The sequence below is a fragment of the Carcharodon carcharias genome, chromosome 22 (assembly GCF_017639515.1).
Source record: "Carcharodon carcharias isolate sCarCar2 chromosome 22, sCarCar2.pri, whole genome shotgun sequence".
Lineage (NCBI taxonomy): Eukaryota > Metazoa > Chordata > Chondrichthyes > Lamniformes > Lamnidae > Carcharodon > Carcharodon carcharias.
Genome location: NC_054488.1, coordinates 60278215 through 60299826, shown reverse-complemented (window position 1 = coordinate 60299826; position 21612 = coordinate 60278215). Strand labels below are relative to the sequence as shown.

General features: G+C 45.1%; 1 protein-coding gene across 6 annotated transcripts in view; it reads right to left on the bottom strand.

Annotated features, from left to right (window-relative positions):
• Nucleotides 1–21612, bottom strand: part of stxbp4 (syntaxin binding protein 4) — a 253195-nt gene that overhangs the window by 14573 nt on the left and 217010 nt on the right. For all 6 annotated transcript variants that reach the window (XM_041217070.1, XM_041217068.1, XM_041217069.1 and 3 more), the window contains one exon: nucleotides 8995–9052. In XM_041217070.1, the coding sequence (XP_041073004.1) occupies nucleotides 8995–9052 (58 nt within the window). The remainder of the gene's footprint in view (nucleotides 1–8994; nucleotides 9053–21612) is intronic.

The window sequence follows — 21612 nt, the reverse complement described above, 5'->3', positions numbered from 1 at the left end:
TTGGCCTTCATCACAAGGGGATTTGAGTACAGGAATAAATATGTCTTGCTGCAACTGTATAGTGTCTTGGTGAGACTGTATGTGGAGTATTGTGTACAGTTTTGGTCTCTTTATCTAAGGAAGGATATACTTGTGATAGAGGGAGTGCAATGGAGGCTCACCAGACTAATCCCTGGAATGGTGGGGTTACCTTATGAGCAGAAACTGAGGAAACTGGGCCTGTATTCTCTAGCGTTTCGAAGAATGAGGGGTGATCTCATTGAAACTTACAAAATTCTTACGGGGTGACAGGGTCGATGTGGATAGAATGTTTCCCTTGGCTGGTGAGTATAGATCCAGGGGACACAGTCTCAGGATAAGGGACAGGCCATTAAGGACTGAGATGAGGAGGGATTTCTTCACTTAGAGGGTGGTGACTCTTTGGAATTCTCTACCCCAGAGAGCTGTGGAAGCTCAATCATTCAGCATGTTCAAGACAGAAATCAATAGATTTCTGCATACTAATGACATCATTGGGATATAGGGATAGTGGGGAAAAATGGTGTAAGAGATGTTAGATGATCAGCCATGATATGTTTGAATGGCGGAGTGGGCTTGATGGGCTGAATAACCTACTCCTGCTTCTATTTCCTATGTTCCTAAAGCTTGGCAAAGAGGTAGGTTTTAACAAGTGTCTTAAAGGAGAGAAAGGGAGTGAGGTTTAGAGAGGAATCCCAGCAACTAAAAAGGCCAGGATTGGAGGACACAGCTATTGCTTAGGGTTGTAGGACCGGAGGAGGGTACAGAGATGGGGTGGGGTGAGGCCATGGAGGGATTTGAACACGCATATGAAAGTTTAATATTTGAGGTGCTGTTGGACTGGGAGCCAATATATGTCAGCAAACACAGGGCAGATGGGTGAATGGGATTGGGTGTGACATAAGAGTACAGTTTTAGATGAGCTGAAGAATATGGGGGGGGGGTGTAAATGGGACGCTGGCCAGAAGTGCGTTGGAATATATAAGTCCAGAGGTAGCAAAAGCAGGAAGGTTTCAGCAGCAGATGAGCTCAGGAGGGATAGGGTAAGGCAAAGCTATGGAGATGGAGGTAGGGAATTAGAAACCCAGCTCAGGGTCAAAATGGGCCCCAAGGTTACGAATGGTCTGATTCAGCCTTAGATATTGGCGATGGAGAGAATTGGAGTTGGATAGAAAGTTTTGGTGGGGAACAAAGACAATGGCTTTGGTCTTTGCAACGTTTAATTGGAGAAAATATCTTCTCATGCAGTCCTGAATGTTGGACAAGCAGCACGGCAAATCAGAGGTAGTGAAAGGGTTGATGAGGCCCTGGACTCTGTCCCAGTGGATCAATGGATCTATCCCGGCTGTAATGGAGCTTAGGTTTAATCCTTGGCTTGTGCCATTACTGACCTCAGTCAGGGTGGTGACGAGGGCACTACAGTAAAATATAACATCCCCACCAATTTGTGGGAAGCTCTTGCTCAGGATCATCCAAACTGGAGAAGAATCCGCGAAGGTCCAGCCATTTTGAATGTCTCTGACAGGCCCAGATGGAGGCCAATCACAAACAGAGGAAAGAGCATACCAAAATCCGAACGTCTCACCCACCCGCCTCATCAAACACTATCTGCCCCGCTTGGGGCAGTGTGTGTGGCACAGCTTTGGACTTTTTAGTTGCCTCAATACCCACAACCCCAGAGTGGAAGAAATTCATCCTTGGTCCTGAGGGGCTGCCTAAGAAGCAGAGGAAGAAGAAAAGGAAGAAGAAGAGGAAGAAGAGCACCCCTGATATGTGACCTGGGGAAGATCCAACTGAGAAAAATGAACAAAAAAGTAACATGAAAAAGCATGGAAATTTGGTCTCAGATAGCAGGCTCCACTGTTCTAGAGTTTCCCAGTTGTTAACTGAACATGTGTGGGACTGGAACATTCCTCTCCGTTACTATTTCTTTTTCTGTCTGCGGTTGGACTCTTGGCCTCTCCTGCCGGGTGAATTTTCCGATGATTTCGAATGTTTTCCTACACACACACTGTGTTGAATGGGAGGAGTGATGTACAGGGTAGTGCTGATAGCCAGAAAACTGCCTGCTGCATTCATCTCTGTGCACCAGTAAGAATACAAGACCCACCTCTTCAGTTCCCTCCATCCCTCTCTCTTTGTTCCTTCCTCCTTCTCTAACCCTACAGGCAATGCTCTTTTGTCTCCTAGAGGCTGTACATGCACCTCGTCATCTCTCTGGTGTTCCTAGAATGGGCTGTTCACCTAGGTCAATGCTCAATAAAAATTGCTGACAGACCACAGGTGTCATAGTTTTAGCCCACATGCAGCAATTATAGCCAAAAAGAACAACTACAGGCAAAAGAATTTCTCTTTTTACTTAAACCACATCTACCACCATTCAATAACCAAGGGAGTAAACCACATCTACCACCATTCAATAACCAAGGGAGTAAACCACATCTACCACCATTCAATAACCAAGGGAGTAAACCACATCTACCACCATTCAATAACCAAAGGAGTAAACCACATCTACCACCATTCAATAACCAAGGGAGTAAACCACATCTACCACCATTCAATAACCAAGGGAGTAAACCACATCTACCACCATTCAATAACCAAGGGAGTAAAGCAATCAAGAACACACACTGTCTGGATTACCTCTTGTTTTATCAACAAACACGCAAAAAAAGGTTACCGTTCACACAGACAGACACACCGTGCAAATATAAGCATTGAGATCAAAGGCACGGGGATCAGTGTCAATTCTACGTATAGGTAATTAGCCACATCTAGATTCATAATGAGCCAAGTGTGGCTTGTAACTAATATACTGTGCAGCACCGGCCCAGGCAGGACTCAGACACACTGTCACTTGTCTAAAGAGGGGAGGGGAAGCTAAGTGGGGATCCTTTGGCATTCGCTTGGCACCATGATGTTAGAGCAGTGGTGCAGTGGGACTGGACATAATGATCGAACTCATAGAAACTTACAGCACAGGAGGCCATTCCGCCCATCATGACTGTGCTGGCTCATTGAAAGAGCTATCCAATTAGATCCCTTCCCACCAAACCCCAGTCTTTCCCCAAAGTTCTGTAAAATTCTGCTTTTTCAAATACTTATCTAATTTCCTTTTGGAAGTTATAATTAAATCTGCTTCCAGCACCCTGTCAGGCAGTCATTCCTTCATAACAACTTGCTGCATAAAAATATTTCTCCTCATCTTCCCATCTGTCCCTGTCGCCAATTAGTTTTAATCTGTGTTCTCTGATTATCAACATTTTCCTTCCAGGTGGAAGCAGTTTCTGTTCATTTACTCATTCGATGCCCCTCCTAATTTTGAATAACTCCATTAATCTCACCTTAACCCTCTTTGCTTCAATGAGAACAATCCAACTATCTCCAGTCTCTCCACATAACTGGAGTCCCTTGTCCTCAGTACTAGTGTGATAAATCTCCTCTGCACCTTCTCCAAGATCCCCTCACCCTAATTGGGGGGAGGCATTGTCATAGTGGTATTGTCACTGGGCTAGTAATCCAGAGACCCAGGGTAATGCTCTAGGGACCAGGGTTTGAATCCAGGCAGGGCAGATGGTGGATTGAAAGTCTAATGATGGACCATGAAACCACGTTCGTATAAACCCGGTGGGATGTTAAAACAAAAGATTCACGGTTTCCTGAGATTCCACCAAGCTGCAGAATGGTAGGAATTACAGCCTTTATAACCATCCTGTTCCCAGCTCATTAACCAAACCCTTTCACCAGCTGGTAGCTTCACACAGCAGGTTACTGCTCGCTGCACTAGCTTCAGAAGCAAGTGCTAAAACAGGTTAAAAGAACAAGTTCGAGGCACAGCCCAAAGGGTAAGTATAAAGCCAGGAAGAATATTTCTTGAGTTTTGCTGAAAAAAGAGACATGTTGAAGTTTTTCGTCTTGCATTCATCAGGACACTTTTGCAAGAATAACAATTCAGGGGGAGGCGATGGCGTAGTAATATTGTCGCTGGACTAGTAATTCAGGAACCCAGGGTAATGCTCTGGGTTCAAATCCCACTACAGCAGATGGTGGAATTTGAATTCAATAAAAATCTGAAATTAAAAGTATAATGATGACCATGAAACTATTGTCGATTATTGTAAAAACCCATCTGGTTCACTAATGTCCTTTAGGGAAGGAAATCTGCCATCCTTACCCGGTCTGGTCTAAATGTGACTTTAGACCCACAGCAATTTGGTTGACTCTTACAAAATGCCTTCTGAACAAGGGCAATTAGGGATGGGCAATCAGCGAGGCCCACATCCCATGAATGAATAAAAAAAAATTGCTTTGACTGTCATCTGCATTTTCTTGAGCCACCTGAATTTCACTATTAGTAAAGCATGCTGAGGGGAAATGCAGTTTTACCTTTTTTGTTGCCATTAAAAAACGATTAGTTTTGTGGATGGGGTCATTGTATAAATTAGCTGCAGCTACTGACAGCTTAAAGCTCTTGAAGTATGTCTTAATCTGCCATTGCTGCAACTACATTTTCATATACTTTAGGGTTTCCCCTTGTAATGTAATAGAAAAAAGACTTACACAACCTCTAGGTGTCCCAAAGCACTTTACATCCAATGAAGTACTTTTGTAGTGTCGTCACTGTTGCAATCCAGGCAGCACAGCAGCCAATTTATGTACAGCAAGATCCCAAAATACCAAATGACCAGATATTGTTTTAATGTTGTTGATTGAGGTATAAATAATGGCCTCAGGACACAGCCGTTCTTCGAAATAGACCCATGGGATATTTTACATTTACCTGAGGGGGCAGATAGGCCCTTGGTCATTTGAAAGAGTGTACCTCCGCCTGTGCAGCGGGTTACCCCCTCAGTACTGACACTTGGCAGTGTTAGCCTAGATTTTTGTGCTCAAGACTGCAGTGAGACTTGAACCCACAACCCACTGACAAAGCAGCCAGAGTGTTACCCATGCAGCCACGGCTGTGATACATGATGGAATGTTGAGTACACCTGCAGCTTGAGTTATAACACATCTCTGTCCCACTACATTTACAGGGTATTTATTTTCAGGGGTCAAAGGCCTATAATCTGGGTCTCACTTGTCAATGTCTGATAGCTTCCAAGGTTGAATTAGTCAGTTATAAAACTGGAGGACTGTCCTTGAAGCTGGTTTTAGTAACTCCATGCAGCTGCTGGCACCTCAGTCACATGGCATCAAACTCGCAGTAACTCGATACAGCACCTAGCAGTTCATCTGACATACTGAGTTGGCTTCCACTTGGCCCAGATGGTAAGTTAATCAGCTCCTGACAGTTCAGTAACTCAATCAAAACAAGGAGGACTCTTGCTGGGCCCAGCTGGTAACCAATGCAGCTACTGCCAGCCAGGCACTATCCAGATGGGTCCCCTCGAGCCCTGGCTGTAACTCAGTATAACACCTACAATCAGGGATGTAACTGGGGCTTTAGGTTGGGGAGGATACAACAGAGGAAAGGAAGAACTTCAGGTATGAAGTTAAGTAAATCGCTGGGAACTACTCTGTGCCTGCGCATTGTCGGGAATACCTCACAGCCAGACTGAAGCAGTTGCTCAGTGTGCGATTTATTGGTAGTTTTGTTGTGGATCTCAGATCCCATTCAGCCAATTTATTTATTCTGTCCAAATATGTAAAGAATAATTAATTTTATATTCCATATTTTGGTAGAATATATAGAGAGAAAGTCAGTATTCAGATTTAAGATATTAAGTAACTAAAACAGAGGGGCGGTGAGGAGAATTCTTTTCATGCAGCAAGTTGTTGTGATCTGGAATGTACTGCCTGAAAGGGCGATGGAAGCAGACTCAATAATAATTTTCAAAAGGAGAGTTGAATAAATTCTAGTAAAGGAAAAATATTGCAGTGCTATGGGGAAAGAGCAGGGGAGCTGGGGTTAATTGAATAGCACTTTCAAAGAGGTGCCACAGACACAATGGGCTGAATGGCCTCATTCAGTACTGTACAATTTTATATTTCTAATGGTTAAGTGTTTTCGCTGAAAGTTGTTGTTTTCTGGCATTGAACCATCTGCACTTTCCCTTCTTTCATATTTCAATAATTTCTTTTAACAATTTCCCCAGCATTGTTTGTTTTAAATAGTTTAGTCTGATTTTCTGCTCTTTCTGTTCCATACTCTGACTGGCAATATGTATAGACAGGCAACCACAACCTTGCTTGACCTGTCTCCCATATTCTCTTGTTTCCTCCATTATCTCTTTCACTCCCCACTTTTTTCTCTCTCTTTCTCTCCACACTTTCTCTTCCTTCTCTTTTTCCTTTCTCTCTCGTTTTAACTCTCAATCAACAAGCAGCAGCACAGGTAGTTTGGTCACATATCTCACTGTTATTTGTGGGACCTTGACCTTCAGATTTAGAAGCTGGGTAGTATGGGTCCTTTGGCCCAATTTTGCTCCTGAATAATTTTGGAAAATTACAGTCTCCACTGTAATCTCCACTGCTTCCTCCCCAGCTTCCCTCAGATGTAAATCATCAGGTCCTGTGATTTGACCACCTTATGTTTGAGGATGCAACTCACCAAGCTTACTTCAATGGCACCTCCCGGCTCCACAGACTCCACAGATTGAGAAGGATAAAAGCAACAACATTGTGGGAACACGTTGAACTTCCCCTCTCAGTCACAAAGCCACCCTGACTTAGAAATGTATCATCAACCCGAGGTCAAGTTCCTGGAATTCCTCAACCAGCATTTTCATGGGATCACCATTAACACAAGGACTGCAGCTGTCTCAAGAAGGCAGCCTCTCACCAACTTGTCAGTCCCAAGAATGGATGGGGCAACAAACGTGGCCTTGCCATCACCATCCCCACCAAGAGAACAAGTAAATAAAAAGTACAATCTCTATCTGAGTAATATCCTCCAACAACTATTCTCCACCCACTCTGTGCAATCTAAATACCCACCTCCTCTGAGACAAAGTATTTATTTTGTGTCTTTGCCATTCCTTCCCTCATTCACTGTAGCAATCCTTCCTTATCCTCTTTAATTAATATGGCCTTTATGATTTCCACAACCTTTTTCATAGCCTTTCTGTGGTTCTCCAGTACATTCCTCATGTTTGTCTTGATTTATTTTATGAATATCTGCAATACCTTGGCACTAACCAGGGTATTATCAAGCACCCTGGCACTAACCAGGACGTTAAAGAGCACCCTGGCACTAACCAGGGTAATACCGACCGCCCTGGCACTAACCAGGGTGTTACCGAGCACCTGGCACTAACCAGGGTATAACCGAGCACCCAGGCATTAACCAGGGTATTACCAAGCACCCTGGCACTAACCAGGGTGTTACCGAGCACCTGGCACTAACCGGCGTATTACCGAGCACCCAGGCACTAACCAAGATATTACCAAGCACCCTGGCACTACCCAGGATGTTACCGAGCACCTGGCACTAACCAGGGTATTACCAAACACCTTGGAATTAACCAGGGTATTACCGAGCACCCAGGCACTAACCAAGAAATAACCGAGCACCCTGGCACTAACTGGGGTATTACCGAGCACCTTGGAATTAACCAGGGTATTACCGAGCACCTGGCACTAACCAGGGTGTTACCGAGCACATTGGAATTAACCAGGGTATTACCGAGCACCCTGGCACTAACCAAGGTATTACGGAGCACCCTGGCACTAACCAGGGTATTACCGAGCACCCTGGCACTAACCAGGGTATTATCGAGCACCCTGGCGCTAACCAGGGTATTACCGAGCACCCTGGCACTAACCAGGGTATTACCGAGCACCCTGGCACTAACCAGGGTATTACCGAGCACCCTGGCACTAACCAGGGTATTACCGAGCACCCTGGCACTAACCAGGGTATTACCGAGCACCCTGGCACTAACCAGGGTATTACCGAGCACCCTGGCACTAACCAGGGTATTACCGAGCACCCTGGCACTAACCAGGGTATTACGGAGCACCCTGGCACTAACCAGGGTATTACGGAGCACCCTGGCACTAACCAGGGTATTACCGAGCATCCTGGCACTAACCAGGGTATTACGGAGCAGGCCTGGTTCTTTCTTCTTTCCTGCCCAAGAAACCACAGTTTTGCTATAGCCGTCTTTACAAGGTTAGGAGTTTGGTCTGGAGGCAGAACAGATTGGGAATCAATGTTGGAAGCAGAGGTCTGGAGCCAGGTCAGATGGCAACAGAGTTATAGGCTGCTTGAGATCATCCAAAGCTTTGCTGCTCGTACCCTAACTCACAGCAACTCTCATCACAATCTGTGCTCACTGACCTACACCTGCTCCCCATCTGGCAACACCTCAACGTAAAAATTCTCATCCCCATGTTTAAATTCCTTGAGGGCCTCACCCCTCCCTATACCCACAAGGTCTGCTAACTCTACAACCCTCCGAGGTTTCTGCGCTCCTCCGATTCTGGCCTCTTGCACACTGCCGACTTCAGTTGCTTCACTGTTGGCGGCTGTGCCTTCGGATGCCTGGGCCCTAAGCTCTGGAATTTCCTACCTAAACCTGTCCACCTCTCTGCCTCTCCTACATCTAATAAGATGCTCCTTAATATATTGAGAGGGCAATGGTGTGATATATAGAGGAGGGAGTAATGGTGTGGTATATAGAGGAGGAGGTATGGTATTAATGTCCTAATAACTTCTTACGTGACTTGGTGTCAAATAATACTTGATAATACTTGTATCAAGCATCTTGGGATGTGTTACTAAGCTAAAGGTGTTGTATTAGTGCAAGAAGCACCTAGCATCTGGCTGGCACCTCCTAGCTGGAGTATGGCAGGGTTTGGAGAGGCTGTAATATAAATTCAGTTCCTACCTATCCATGGCACAGCACAAATGAATTTCAAATAAGTCACACTGCTTTGCACTGGCATTTCTGTTACATTGCATTCCACAGTGTTACCTATTCATAGCTAATTGTTGCATCTTGCCCACACACACTCTGAAGTACTTACTTGATAAAATATTTAATCCCGTCTGCTGTGTAAGCTTCTTCCCATCCGTAGGGCAGACCTGTAGTGAGAAGGAAGAGTAATCATTCGCTGGGAACCCAGTGGAAGACATCACCAACAATGGCATTTCATTTGTTTAACAGTAGATCTTCCAGAGACCATTGCCACAGAATAAAATCAAATTTCTATGAGATTTGAAGGGTAACTCTGGTAGTGAAGTGATATAGAGCAGGGGACAATAGTGTGATATATAGAGGAGCGGACAATGGTGTGATACATAAAGGAGGGGGCAAAAGTGTGATATATCGAAGGGATAATGGTGTGATATACAGAGGAGGGGGTAATGGTATGATATACAGAGGAAGGGGTAATGGTATGATATATAGAGGGGGTAATGGTGTGATATACAGAGGGGGTAATGGTGTGGTATAAAAGGGGGCAATAGTGTGATATATAATGGGGGTACTGGTGTGATATGCAGAGGAGGAGGTAATGGTATGATATATAGAGGAAGGGGTAATGGTGTGATATATAGAGGAGGGGTTTATGGTATTGTCAGGGGGCTAACATCTCACACTCCATATTTTTTATAAAATATCCTCATGGCTAATTTCTAAAATTTTAGAAACTGGACAATGACTTCATAAAATAGATGAAGCTATGTCTATCCGTGACTCTGAACAAAAGTGGCTATTTGGTAGTATCGAAGAAACTTGTACCTCGCTATCTCTGAAGAGACCCCAATGACCTCCAATGGGCTGCAGAGACGAAATTGAAAGGGAACCAAACTGAGGCCATCTACATTTCATAAGCCAGGTCTGGCCAACTGGAGCCCAGTGGTCTGCTAGGACAAAGGACCCTGCAACCTCCCTTAAAGACTGAATGGTTGGAAAAGTAACAGTCTCTCAGGGTCCCGGCCAAAGGGGTACCTGCCCTTTGTCAAAGCCAAAGTGGAAAGGTGGGAGTCATGTGACATGTCCCATATCTGGTGAAACCAGTATTATTGCCCTGCGGAGCTGCAAAGCTCAGTCTGCCATCTTTCCTTCCAACTAGCAGCAGCGCAGAAAAGGGGCTTTGTCCAGGTTTGAATGCTTCACCCCATCTACACTATTTCAAGTGGAACCCCTATACCATCGCCCACAAGGTGGGTTCATTTCTGCGTGCCTATCTCATCATAGAAGTCAGCTCTACTGAAAAAGTGAATTATCCAGCATCAGTTTCAGCCTTCCGACCTCTGTGACACCATTGGACTTTGATTCCAGACTCTGGACTCGTGTGAAACAAGGATTATTTTCTCTGTGGTCTTTGCTCGGTAAATCTTTCTTTCTCTATCCCTCGTTTATTGTATGAATGCACAGGGGATATGTTGCAGCCCTCCTCCCACGTTTGAGTGTGTGCAAATAAACTAACCCTATTTTGAGTTTGCTGTGGGAAACTGGGATAGAAAGTGGATCATACCAAAACTGAGAGGTTGGGAAATATGCCACCGCTTATAAAGGGGGAAGGGCAAGTCACTAACACCATTCTAATTACAAGTGGGTGATGAGAGGATAAATCGGGGCTATTTAAATTAACCCCCCTCTTCCTGTCTGTTACAGTGTGATATACAAAGGAGGAGGCAATGAATGGTGTAATGGCATCAAAATCAGGCCTCATGCCTCACTTGCAATAAACCGAAGAGCTGTGGCCATTAATCAAGCTTCCTGATAAAATACTCCAGTCAGGACCTGACCATTGCCAGCCTGACGATAACTATGGTTGAGGCGGGGTATTAGGGATAGACTTCTGCTCCTCCCAGCTCCATAGAAATTAAACTATTAGAGAATTTTATTCACTTTTTTGAACCACCTCCAACCTCCCCTTTAAGGAGCGCTGGTATGGGGCTCATGAATGAGCATGCAGTGTGGTTTTGGCTCCCTTTGCTAACTAATTTTGATCAAGAGCCTATAACTGGCGTCTTGGAATGTTTTCTAAGGGTAAAGGGGCTATATAAATGCAGGCTGCTGCTGCAAGGACCCCAATTTGCAATGCAGATACCTAATATCTGTTTCAGACGAGTGCCTGGGGGCTACAAGATGCCGGTTTCTAACTGGATGACAGACGGGCTTCTAGCTACAATCGGATGTAGAAGATCAGAACTGGCTATTTGCCTCCCCTGCTCTCCCCAGCATTCATGTAATGACCACCACATCACCCCCATGAAGGGAAGGAGAACAATATCGAAATCCCCCCTTCCACCTTTGCCATTTCCAGCGACGCTTTGTCCTACTCTATAGAAGGAAATGTTCAACGTGAACAGTAATTAAAATCTAGAGTAAAACATCATTAACAGGCATTTCAGGGGGTTGGGTGGGGGGGGGGGTTCGGTGGTTTAGGATCTGATTGACAATAACACAGTCCGACAGAAAAATCTTCTGTGATATTTGCAGAATTAGTCCATTAACAGGAAGGGCACTGAAACAAACTGTTAAATGTCAGAAGCTGCAGGAAGCCCCAAGCAGTAAAACAGCTGAGCCAAAACTGACAGAAAGCTGGAAGGGCTGACATCATGTCAATGTGGCTCTCAACCAGCACCATAAGAGGCCAGTATTGGATCGGTTCCCACGTCAAACATTTAACTTTGCCTAACATTATTTTCACACTGGTTTTCTCACCTTGCTCCTCATCCACATTTAACTCTGTAACTGCCTCCAGCTTACAATTCTCTGGCCTGCAGAGAATTCCAGAGCTAAGGGCGCCAGACCGCTGATAACCCCGAGCTGTACCTGTCCTGGGAGTACTTGATGAGGACAGTGTAGAGGGAGCTTTATTCTGTATCTAACCCCGTGCTGTACCTGCCCTGGGAGTGTTTGATGGGGACGGTGTAGAGGGAGCGTTACTCTGTATCTAACCCCGTGCTGTACCTGTCCTGGGAGTGTTTGATGGGGACAGTGTAGAGGGAGCTTTACTCTGTATCTAACCCCGTGCTGTACCTGTCCTGGGAGTGTTTGAAGGGGACAGTGTAGAGGGAGCTTTACTCTGTATCTAACCCCGTGCTGTACCTGTCCTGGGGGTGTTTGATGGGGATGGTGTAGAGGGAGCTTTACTCTGTATCTAACCCCGTGCTGTACCTGTCCTGGGAGTATTTGATGGGGACAGTGTAGAGGGAGATTTACTCTGTATCTAACCCCGTGCTGTACCTGTCCTGGGAGTGTTTGATGGGGACGGTGTAGAGGGAGCGTTACTCTGTATCTAACCCCGTGCTGTACCTGTCCTGGGAGTATTTGATGGGGACAGTGTAGAGGGAGCTTTACTCTGTATCTAACCCTGTGCTGTACCTGTCCTGGGAGTATTTGATGGGGACAGTGTAGAGGGAGATTTACTCTGTATCTAACCCCGTGCTGTACCTGTCCTGGGAGTGTTTGATGGGGACGGTGTAGAGTGAGCTTTACTCTGTATCTAACACCGTGCTGTACCTGTCCTGGGAGTGTATGATGGGGACAGTGTAGAGGGAGATTTACTCTGTATCTAACCCCGTGCTGTACCTGTCCTGGGAGTGTTTGATGGGGACAGTGTAGAGGGAGCTTTACTCTGTATCTAACCCCGTGCTGTACCTGTCCTGGGAGTGTTTGATGGAGACAGTGTAGAGGGAGATTTACTCTGTATCTAACCCCGTGCTGTACCTGCCCTGGGAGTGTTTGATGGGGACAGTGTAGAGGGAGATTTACTCTGTATCTAACCCCGTGCTGTACCTGTCCTGGGAGTGTTTGATGGGGACAGTGTAGAGGGAGCTTTACTCTGTATCTAACCCCGTGCTGTACCTGTCCTGGGAGTGTTTGATGGGGACAGTGTAGAGGGAGCTTTACTCTGTATCTAACCCCGTGCTGTACCTGTCCTGGGAGTGTTTTATGGGGACAGTGTAGAGGGAGATTTACTCTGTATCTAACCCCGTGCTGTACCTGCCCTGGGAGTGTTTGATGGGGACGGTGTAGAGGGAGATTTACTCTGTATCTAACCCTGTGCTGTACCTGTCCTGGGAGTGTTTGATGGGGACAGTGTAGAGGGAGATTTACTCTGTATCTAACCCCGTGCTGTACCTGTCCTGGGAGTGTTTGATGGGGACGGTGTAGAGGGAGATTTACTCTGTATCTAACCCTGTGCTGTACCTGTCCTGGGAGTGTTTGATGGGGACAGTGTAGAGGGAGATTTACTCTGTATCTAACCCCGTGCTGTACCTGTCCTGGGAGTGTTTGATGGGGACAGTGTAGAGGGAGCTTTACTCTGTATCTAACCCCGTGCTGTACCTGTCCTGGGAGTGTTTGATGGGGACAGTGTAGAGGGAGATTTACTCTGTATCTAACCCCGTGCTGTACCTGTCCTGGGAGTGTTTGATGGGGACAGTGTAGAGGGAGCTTTACTCTGTATCTAACCCCGTGCTGTACCTGTCCTGGGAGTGTTTGATGGGGACAGTGTAAGGGAGCTTTACTCTGTATCTAACCCCGTGCTGTACCTGTCCTGGGAGTGTTTGATGGGGACAGTGTAGAGGGAACTTTACTCTGTATCTAACCCCGTGCTGTACCTGTCCTGGGAGTGTTTGAGGGGGATGGTGTAGAGGGAGATTTACTCTGTATCTAACCCCGTGCTGTACCTGTCCTGGGAGTGTTTGATGGGGACAGTGTAGAGGGAGATTTACTCTGTATCTAACCCCGTGCTGTACCTGTCCTGGGAGTGTTTGAGGGGCACAGTGTAGAGGGAGCTTTACTCTGTATCTAACCGTGTGCTGTTTCTGTCTTGCAAGTGTTTGATGGGGATTTTGTAGAGGGAGCTTTTTCAATTTATCTAATCCTGTGCTGTACTTGCTTTGGGAGTACTTGATGGGACACTGTAGAGTGAGCTTTACTCTGTATCTAACCCCAAGCTGTACTTCCCTGGGAGTGTTTGATGGGAATTGTGTCGAGGGAGCTTTACTCTGTATCTAACCCTGTGCTGTACCTGCTTTGGGAGTGCTTGATGGGGCAGTGTAGAGGGAGCTTTAATCCTTATTGAACCCCATGCTGTACCTGTGCTGCAACTGTTTGACAGGACAGTGTCAATGGAACTATAGACTGCATCTAACCTGTATTCCATTTAACCATGAAGTGCTTAACAATTATGCAACAGGCACAAAAGTGAAAGGCTTTCTCAGCGTTGACATCCCAGACCTTGAACATAAATATCATTCTCAAATCCTCCAGTGTAACTGATACACATGACATGTAATGTCAGAGAGGAAAAGTTGGTTCATCTACGCTGTCCAAAGCCAAGAATGATCCTCATGCATCACAGTTAATACACACCCTACCCATTAGGTGCTGTTTAATCTCCTGAGAGAGCTGACAAAACAGATGAAAAAACCCAAGGCCAATGGAAATCTGATTCTGCAGAGAGTCTTATTCCAAATGATAATCACTGAAAAAAGCTTAAAGAGAGGGAGGACTGAATGCAGTATCAATTGGCAACATAATCCAGCATAAAGACGGTGTTGTGAGTGTTTCTTGGTTGCCAGATCATCTTAACCTCACTTTTTTTTATCTGTTCATGGGATGGGGATGTCATTGGCTAGTTCAGCATTTATTGCCCACTTGTTCAGAGGACATTTCAGAGTCAACCACATTGCTGTGGGTATGGAGTCACATGTAGGCCAGACCAGGTGAGGATGGTAAATTTCCTTAGTGAACATTGGTGAACCAGATGGGTTTTTACAGCAATCGACAATGGTTTCATGGTCATCACCAGACTTTTTTACTGAATTCAAATTTCACCATTTGCCATGGTGGGATTTGAACTGGGCTCCCCAGAGCATTACCCTGGGTCTCTGGAATACCAGTCGAGTGACAATACCACCATAGTGACAATACCATGATGCCACTGCCTCACCCACTAAGAGTGAAAGGCAAGGTGCTCTTCTTGTTACTCCCAGAGACACCAAGCTATGATGTTTTCTGAGTTATTGTGCAGAGAGAATTCGCAAGAGATGCCTGTATGGCAAATAATACAGATTGGCTCAGTCTGCTCAATAGTCTGAGGATACTCGGCAGGCTCCAGTGCTTGGTGAGGTAGCAGGAGTGGAGGAGCTGAAGGGAGGTAACAATCTACACAGAGTTCAACGTGAAAGTGCCAGGAGTTATTATTCCATGGCTGTTGTTGGGTCACTGGTTTCACTCTCTTTGATCTGAGGGACAAGCTTGGTGTTCAGCTCATGGGCACTGGAATGTTGTTTTTCACACACCCTTGCTCTCCTCTTATAAAGGCCCTGACTGTTTGCTGTGGTACAGCATCACAGGACGTACCACAGCCTCAGAGCCTGTCCTCAGCCATTTTCACAGAATCACAGAATTGTTACAGTGCAGAAAGAGGCCATTCTGCCCATTGTGTCTGCACCGGCTCTCCAAACGAGCATTTCACATAGTGCCATTCTCCTGCCTTCTCCCCATAACCTTGTACATTGTTTCTTTTCAAATAACAGTCTAGTACAGTCCTGGTCTTCTTATTTAAAGAAAGATGTAAATGCGTTGGCAGTTCAGAGAAGGTTTACTGGACTAATACCAGGAATGGGTGGGTTGTTTTATGAGGAAAGGCTGGACAGGTTAGGCTTGTATCCGCTGGAGTTTAGAAACGTAAGAGGCGACTTAATTGAAACCTTTAAGATCCTGAGGGGTCTTGACAGGGTGGATGTGGAGAGAATGTTTCCTCCTGTGGGAGAATCTAGACTAGGGGTCACTGTTTAAAAATAAGGGGTCGCTCATTTAAGATGGAGAGGAGGAGAAATCTTTTCTCTCAGAGGGTTCTGAATCTTTGGAAATCTCTTCCTCAAAAGACAGTGGAAGCAGAGTCCTTTGAATATTTTAAAGGCAGAGCTAGATAGATTCTTGATTAACAAGGGGGTGAAAGGTTATTGGGGGTAGGCAGGAATGTGGGGTTGAGTTTACATTATCAGCCATGATCTTATTGAATGGCAGAGCAGGCTTGAGGGGCCGAGTGGCCTGCTCCTTTTGCTAATTTGTATGTTCGTATGTTCCCTTTTGAATACCTTGAATGAATCTGCCTCCACCACATTCTCAGGCAGCACATCCTGACCTTAACCAATTGTTGCATGAAAACGTTTTTTGCTCGTGTCACTTTTGCTTCTTTTGCCAATTACTTTAAATCTCTGTCCTCTGGTTCGTGAGCTTTTGAACTTCTACACAGTTTGCAATGCTTCCAAGTTTCGTATCATCTGCAAATTTTGAAATTTGTGCCCTGTACACCAAGGTCTAGGTCATTATCAGGGAGAGCAAGTTTCTCAACACTGACCCCTGGGAAACTCCCATTAACCACTGCTACGTTTCTTGTCGCTCAGCCAATTTTGTATCCATGTTGCTACTGTCCCTTTTATTCCTTGAGCTATAACTTTTCTCATATGTCCTATGTGCTGCACTGTGTCAAACACCTTTTGGAAGCCCATGTACACCACGTCAACACTGGTCCTGGAACTCTATCAACTTTAAGTACAGAGAGCCTATCCAATACCTCCTCCTTATCAGTTTTAAATCCTTCTAGTGTATTAATTATCTCCTCTTTTACCACGGCCTGGGTCAAGCATCTTCTTCCTTGGTAAAGACAGATGCAAAGTATTCGTTTAATCCCTCAGCTATTCCCCTTGCCTTCATGTGTAAATCCCCTTTTTGGTCCCTAATTGACCCCACTCCTCCTTCTAACACGTTTTTACTATTTATATGCCTATAGAAGACTTTGGGATTCTATTTTATATTCGCTGCCAGTCTCTTTTCATACTCTCTCTTTGCTTCTCTTGTTTGCTTTTCAACTTCCCCTCTGAATCTTCTTTATTCAGTCTTGTTCTCAGTTGTATTATCCATCCAACAGCTGTCCTAAGCTTGCTTTTTCTTCATCATCTTATTCTATCTCTTTTGTCAACCAGTGAGCTCTGGAATTATTTGCCCTACCTTTCCCCTCTAAGGAAATATACCTTGACTGTACCGGAACAACTCTTCTTTGAAGATAGCCCATCGTTCAGCTACTGCTTTTCTAACCAACATCTGACTCCAATTTATTCAGACCAGATCTGTTCTTACCTCACTGGCTTTCCCCCAGTTAATTATCCTTACTCTAGTTTGTTCTTTGTACTTTTCCATAGTCAGCCTAAACCTCATAAAAATCATACAATGATCACTGTTCCCTAAATGTTCTCCTACTGACACTTGTTCCACTTGGCCTCCTGACTCCCAAGAACCAGATGTAGCAGTGTCTCCCTGTCTCATTGGACAGGAAACATACTGCTGTAGAAAAATTTTCCTGAACACAATCTAGGACATCCTGCCCTTTACACTGCTACTATCCCAGTCTATGTTTGGGTAATTAAAGTTCTCCATTATAGCTACTCTATAATTCTTGCACCTCTCTGTAATTTCCATGCAAATTTGTTCTTCTACATCCTCTCCACTAGTTGATGGCCTATAGACTACACGCATTTTCATATGCATGTCATAACAGCAACATTTCGCACTTATATAGCACTTTAATGTAGTAAAGGCATTGTAAGGTGTTTCACCAGGAGTGTAACCAGACAAAATTTGACATGTAAACCATGTAAGGACAGCTGACAGAAAGCTTGGTCAAAGAGGTAGGTTTTAAGGACAGAGAGAAGTGGAGCGGGGTGCAGGTATTAGGGAGAGAATTCCAGAGCTTAAAGCCCAAGCACATAGGTCGTAATGGTGAGGGATGTCAGGGTGAATTCACAAAAGGCCATTCATGAACAAAAGGAGAGCTTGAGGGAGTGCTTGTAGGGATAGAAAACGTTGTAGAGGGGTGAGGCTATGGAAGGATTTAAACACAAGCTGAGAACTTTTAAATTGGAGACTTCAGGGAACTAGAAGCCAGTGTGTAGGTCAGTGAGGACAGGGCTGATGGGATGGATAGGAATTGGTGCAGGATGGGGTAGAGGCAGCAGAGCTTTGGATGAGTTGTGGTTCAGATAGTATGAAGGATGGGAAACTACATGCAAGGGATCTAGACACAAGGGAAGGTGGAGTCAAGGAAACTGGAATACTTGAATCTGGAGGAGAGAAGAGGCTTGGATGAATGTTTCAACAACAGATGAGCTGAGGCAGCAGTGGGGGAGGGCAATGTTATGGAGTAGACAGTCTTTGTCATGAAGAGGGTATGGGGCTAGAAACACATCTTGGTGTCAAATAGGATGTCTGGTTACAAATAGCCTAGAGAGGACATGGAATTGATGGCAAGGATACTGAATTTCTGATGGGAGCTGAAGGTGAATGTTCTGTTTTTCTGAAAATTTTTACTGGAGGAATTGCCACTTATCCAAGATGAGATGTTTGACAAGCAGTCCGTCCACCAACAGAGGAGGCTGAGAGGTTGAGAGAGGTGCTGGAGTTGTACGATTGGGTGTTGCCAGCATACACATGGAAGCTGACCCTATGTCTGGGGAAGATGTTGTCAAGGTTGGGAAAAGAATCCATTGTTAGAGATTCTTTGGCTACAATCAGCATAGCTGAGAGTGGAAATAAATGAGGGTAATTCCAGTGAGCTGGACAACAGTGAGGAATGGTATTGTTGACTGTGTCAAGGGCTGCAAGCATTCATGAGATTGAGAGGGATAGTGCACCACAATCACAGGGGACATCATTCTTTTACTTAGTTATGATTGTTTCATTGCTGTGTTGGGCAGACGTCTGATTGGAGAGGTTCAAACAGGGAGCTGCAGGAAAGATGGGAATGGATCTGGGAGGCAACAACATGTTTAAAGATATTGGCGAGGGAAGTGAGATTGGGGGATAGCTGCAAAGGGTAGAGGGGTCAAGGCTGGGGATCTTGAGTGGGGGTGGGGTGATGGTGATGGTTTTGTAAGGAAAGAAGTACAGTACTTGAGCCAAGAAAACCATCTATAATGTTGTGATGTCCTAATATCCAAGGAGATTTACCAGAGTGGTATCGGGAATGAGGGACATAGAGAGATTAGAGAAATTGGGAATGTTTTCCTTATAGCAGAGAGGTTTAAGGGGAGATTTAATTGAGTTATGCAAAGTTATGAGAGGTTTTGATAGACTGGATAGAGAGAAATTATTTCCACTGTCAGTAACCAGAGAACTCAGACTTAAGATAATTAAGATAATTAGCAAAAGAACTGGGGATGACATGAGAATATATTTTACACAGGGAGTTATGATCTGGAATACACTGCCTGAAAGGATGGTGGAAGCAAGTTCAATAGTAACATTCAAAAGGGAATTGGATAAATACTTGAAAAGGAGAACATTGCAGGGCTATGGGGAAAGAGTGTGGGGCTTCAGGAGTGGATCTAATTGAATAACTCTGTCAAAGGGCTGACACGGGCACAATGGGCCAAATGGTCTCCTTCTGTGCTGTATTGTTTTATGAAATTTATTTTACATCATAAGCTTTGTCTGGATTCACGCTTAGATCTATAGGATGGAAGATTGGAGCCAACCCACTGCGTTGCTGTCAGGAACAGGACTTCCCGTAAATCTCCGGTGCCCTCTCAGTGGGTGATTCTTTAATGCTGTGAAATCTGTGTCAACACCTTTTGTCTTCTCCACTTTTATTCTGCAGAGACCCCGCTGAGTCTGACGTGTGCAGTAAGTAATAGGAGGTACGACTGGATTTAGTGTTCCAGTATGAAAGTTCACATCAGTGGCATTCACACCAGGGAGTAATCTACCCAAGGATTATGTGTAGCACTGTAATCTGCTGCAACATTTCCTTAAAAAGCATTATGTAACACGCAGACTACTCTGGTAGGGCACCACTCTGTACAATCATAACTTAATAGCTGTTACTTTTAAATAGAAAAGAATAATTACATGAGTAATACCCAAGAGGCTGGAGCAAGATAAGAGAGGTTTGCTTTTAATTAAAAGCAAGCAGTATCAAACATGAAGCCATTTTAAAATCTAAAATGTTAGTTTCCCTACAAAAATGAAACCCCATCACTGTAAGGCTGACCCTTACAACAGTGCTGGCCAGTTGGTGTCTGACTGAGTGCTTGGTGGTGCAATCATATTTGTTGTGCTAGAGTCAAACCCCACAATAGGCAATAGGAACTACTCTAAGGTTAGGGGACAGTACATGATAAACAGAGTGTGCATGAGAATGCAGAGTTGGACTGGAACCAGTTGAAGTCACAGAGCTCAACAATACAGACGAGGCTCCCCTCTGCCACCACTTTACTGCCAAATCCTGGCTCCCGCAATTGCTCCATGGATAAACAGACTGGTACATAAAGAAAGAGAGGCTTGCATTTAATGCATGCCTTTCACAACCTCAGGATGTCTCAAGGTGCTTGACAGCCAATGAAGTATAGTCACTGTTGTAACATGGCTGCAAATTTGAGCACAGCAAGATCTCACAAATAGCAATATGGTAAGTTGATCACTTGCTTTTAGGTGTTGTTTCAGGGATAAATATTGACCAGGACACCGGGTAGAACTCACTGTTCTTTGAAATAGTGCTGTAGGGACTTTTACCTCCACCTGACAGGGCACACAGGGCCCTGGTCTAGCAGGCCAGAAGGGTCCCCAGTTTGATTCGTTGTTTGTGCTGAGTTAGCTCATCTCAGCCAGGGTGCCAAGTGGGGAACTACTACTGATGTCAGTTCTCCTGGGCTAGAGAGGGATAAAAATCAGCCTGGGTCTGATCCAGATCCAGATCCGGTGGCTCCTCTTAAAGGAGTAAACACAGAGTTGGGTGGGAGTGGAAATCAGCCTTGGCTTGTGATGTTCTCTATAATAGGATGCTCCACTGATATTCACCATCCTGGTTCAATCATGGAGAATGGACAGTTGTGGAACAGCACCTTAGCAGGAGGATGCATCATGGCCAAGTTTGCTGCTATCATTCCCTAACATCTGTACACAGCTACTCCCAGTATCCAGCACAATGCAGTGATCAGGAATGGAATGTTGGCTGGTTTCCATTGAGCCACTGGCGAAACCCAAGTCCATCTACAAGATGAACTACAGCAATTCACCAAGGCTCCTTAGGCAGCACCTCCCAAACCTGCAGCCACTACCATCTAGAAGGACAAGGGCGGCAGATAGATGGGAACACCACCACCTGCAAGTTCCCCTCCAAGTCACTCACCATCCTGACTTTGAAATACATCGCCGTTCCTTCACTGTTGCTGGGTCAAATCTTGGAACTCTCTTCCTAACAGAACCGTGGATGTCTCTATACCACATGCATAAAATCAGCTGAACAAGAAGGTGGCTCACCAGCACTTTCTCAAGGGCATTGAGGCCATGCTGACCTCACCAGCAACACCCACAGCCTAAGAATGAACTTTTTAAAAATTGAAATTTCAGATCCCATCAAAATCTTAGCCCTTCGACGCTTTTACTATAAGCAATGCAACAGCAAGAACAGGCCATGAAACGTAGTCATCGTCTTTACAGCACAGAAGGAGGCCATTCAGCCCATCGAGTCCATGCCAACTCTCTGCAGAGCAATCCAGTCAATCCCACATCCCTGCTCTTTCCTCTATCCACTGGGCCCTGCAAGTTCCCACATCCCTGCTCTTTCCTCTATCCACATAGCCCTGCAAGTTCCCACATCCCTGCTCTTTCCTCT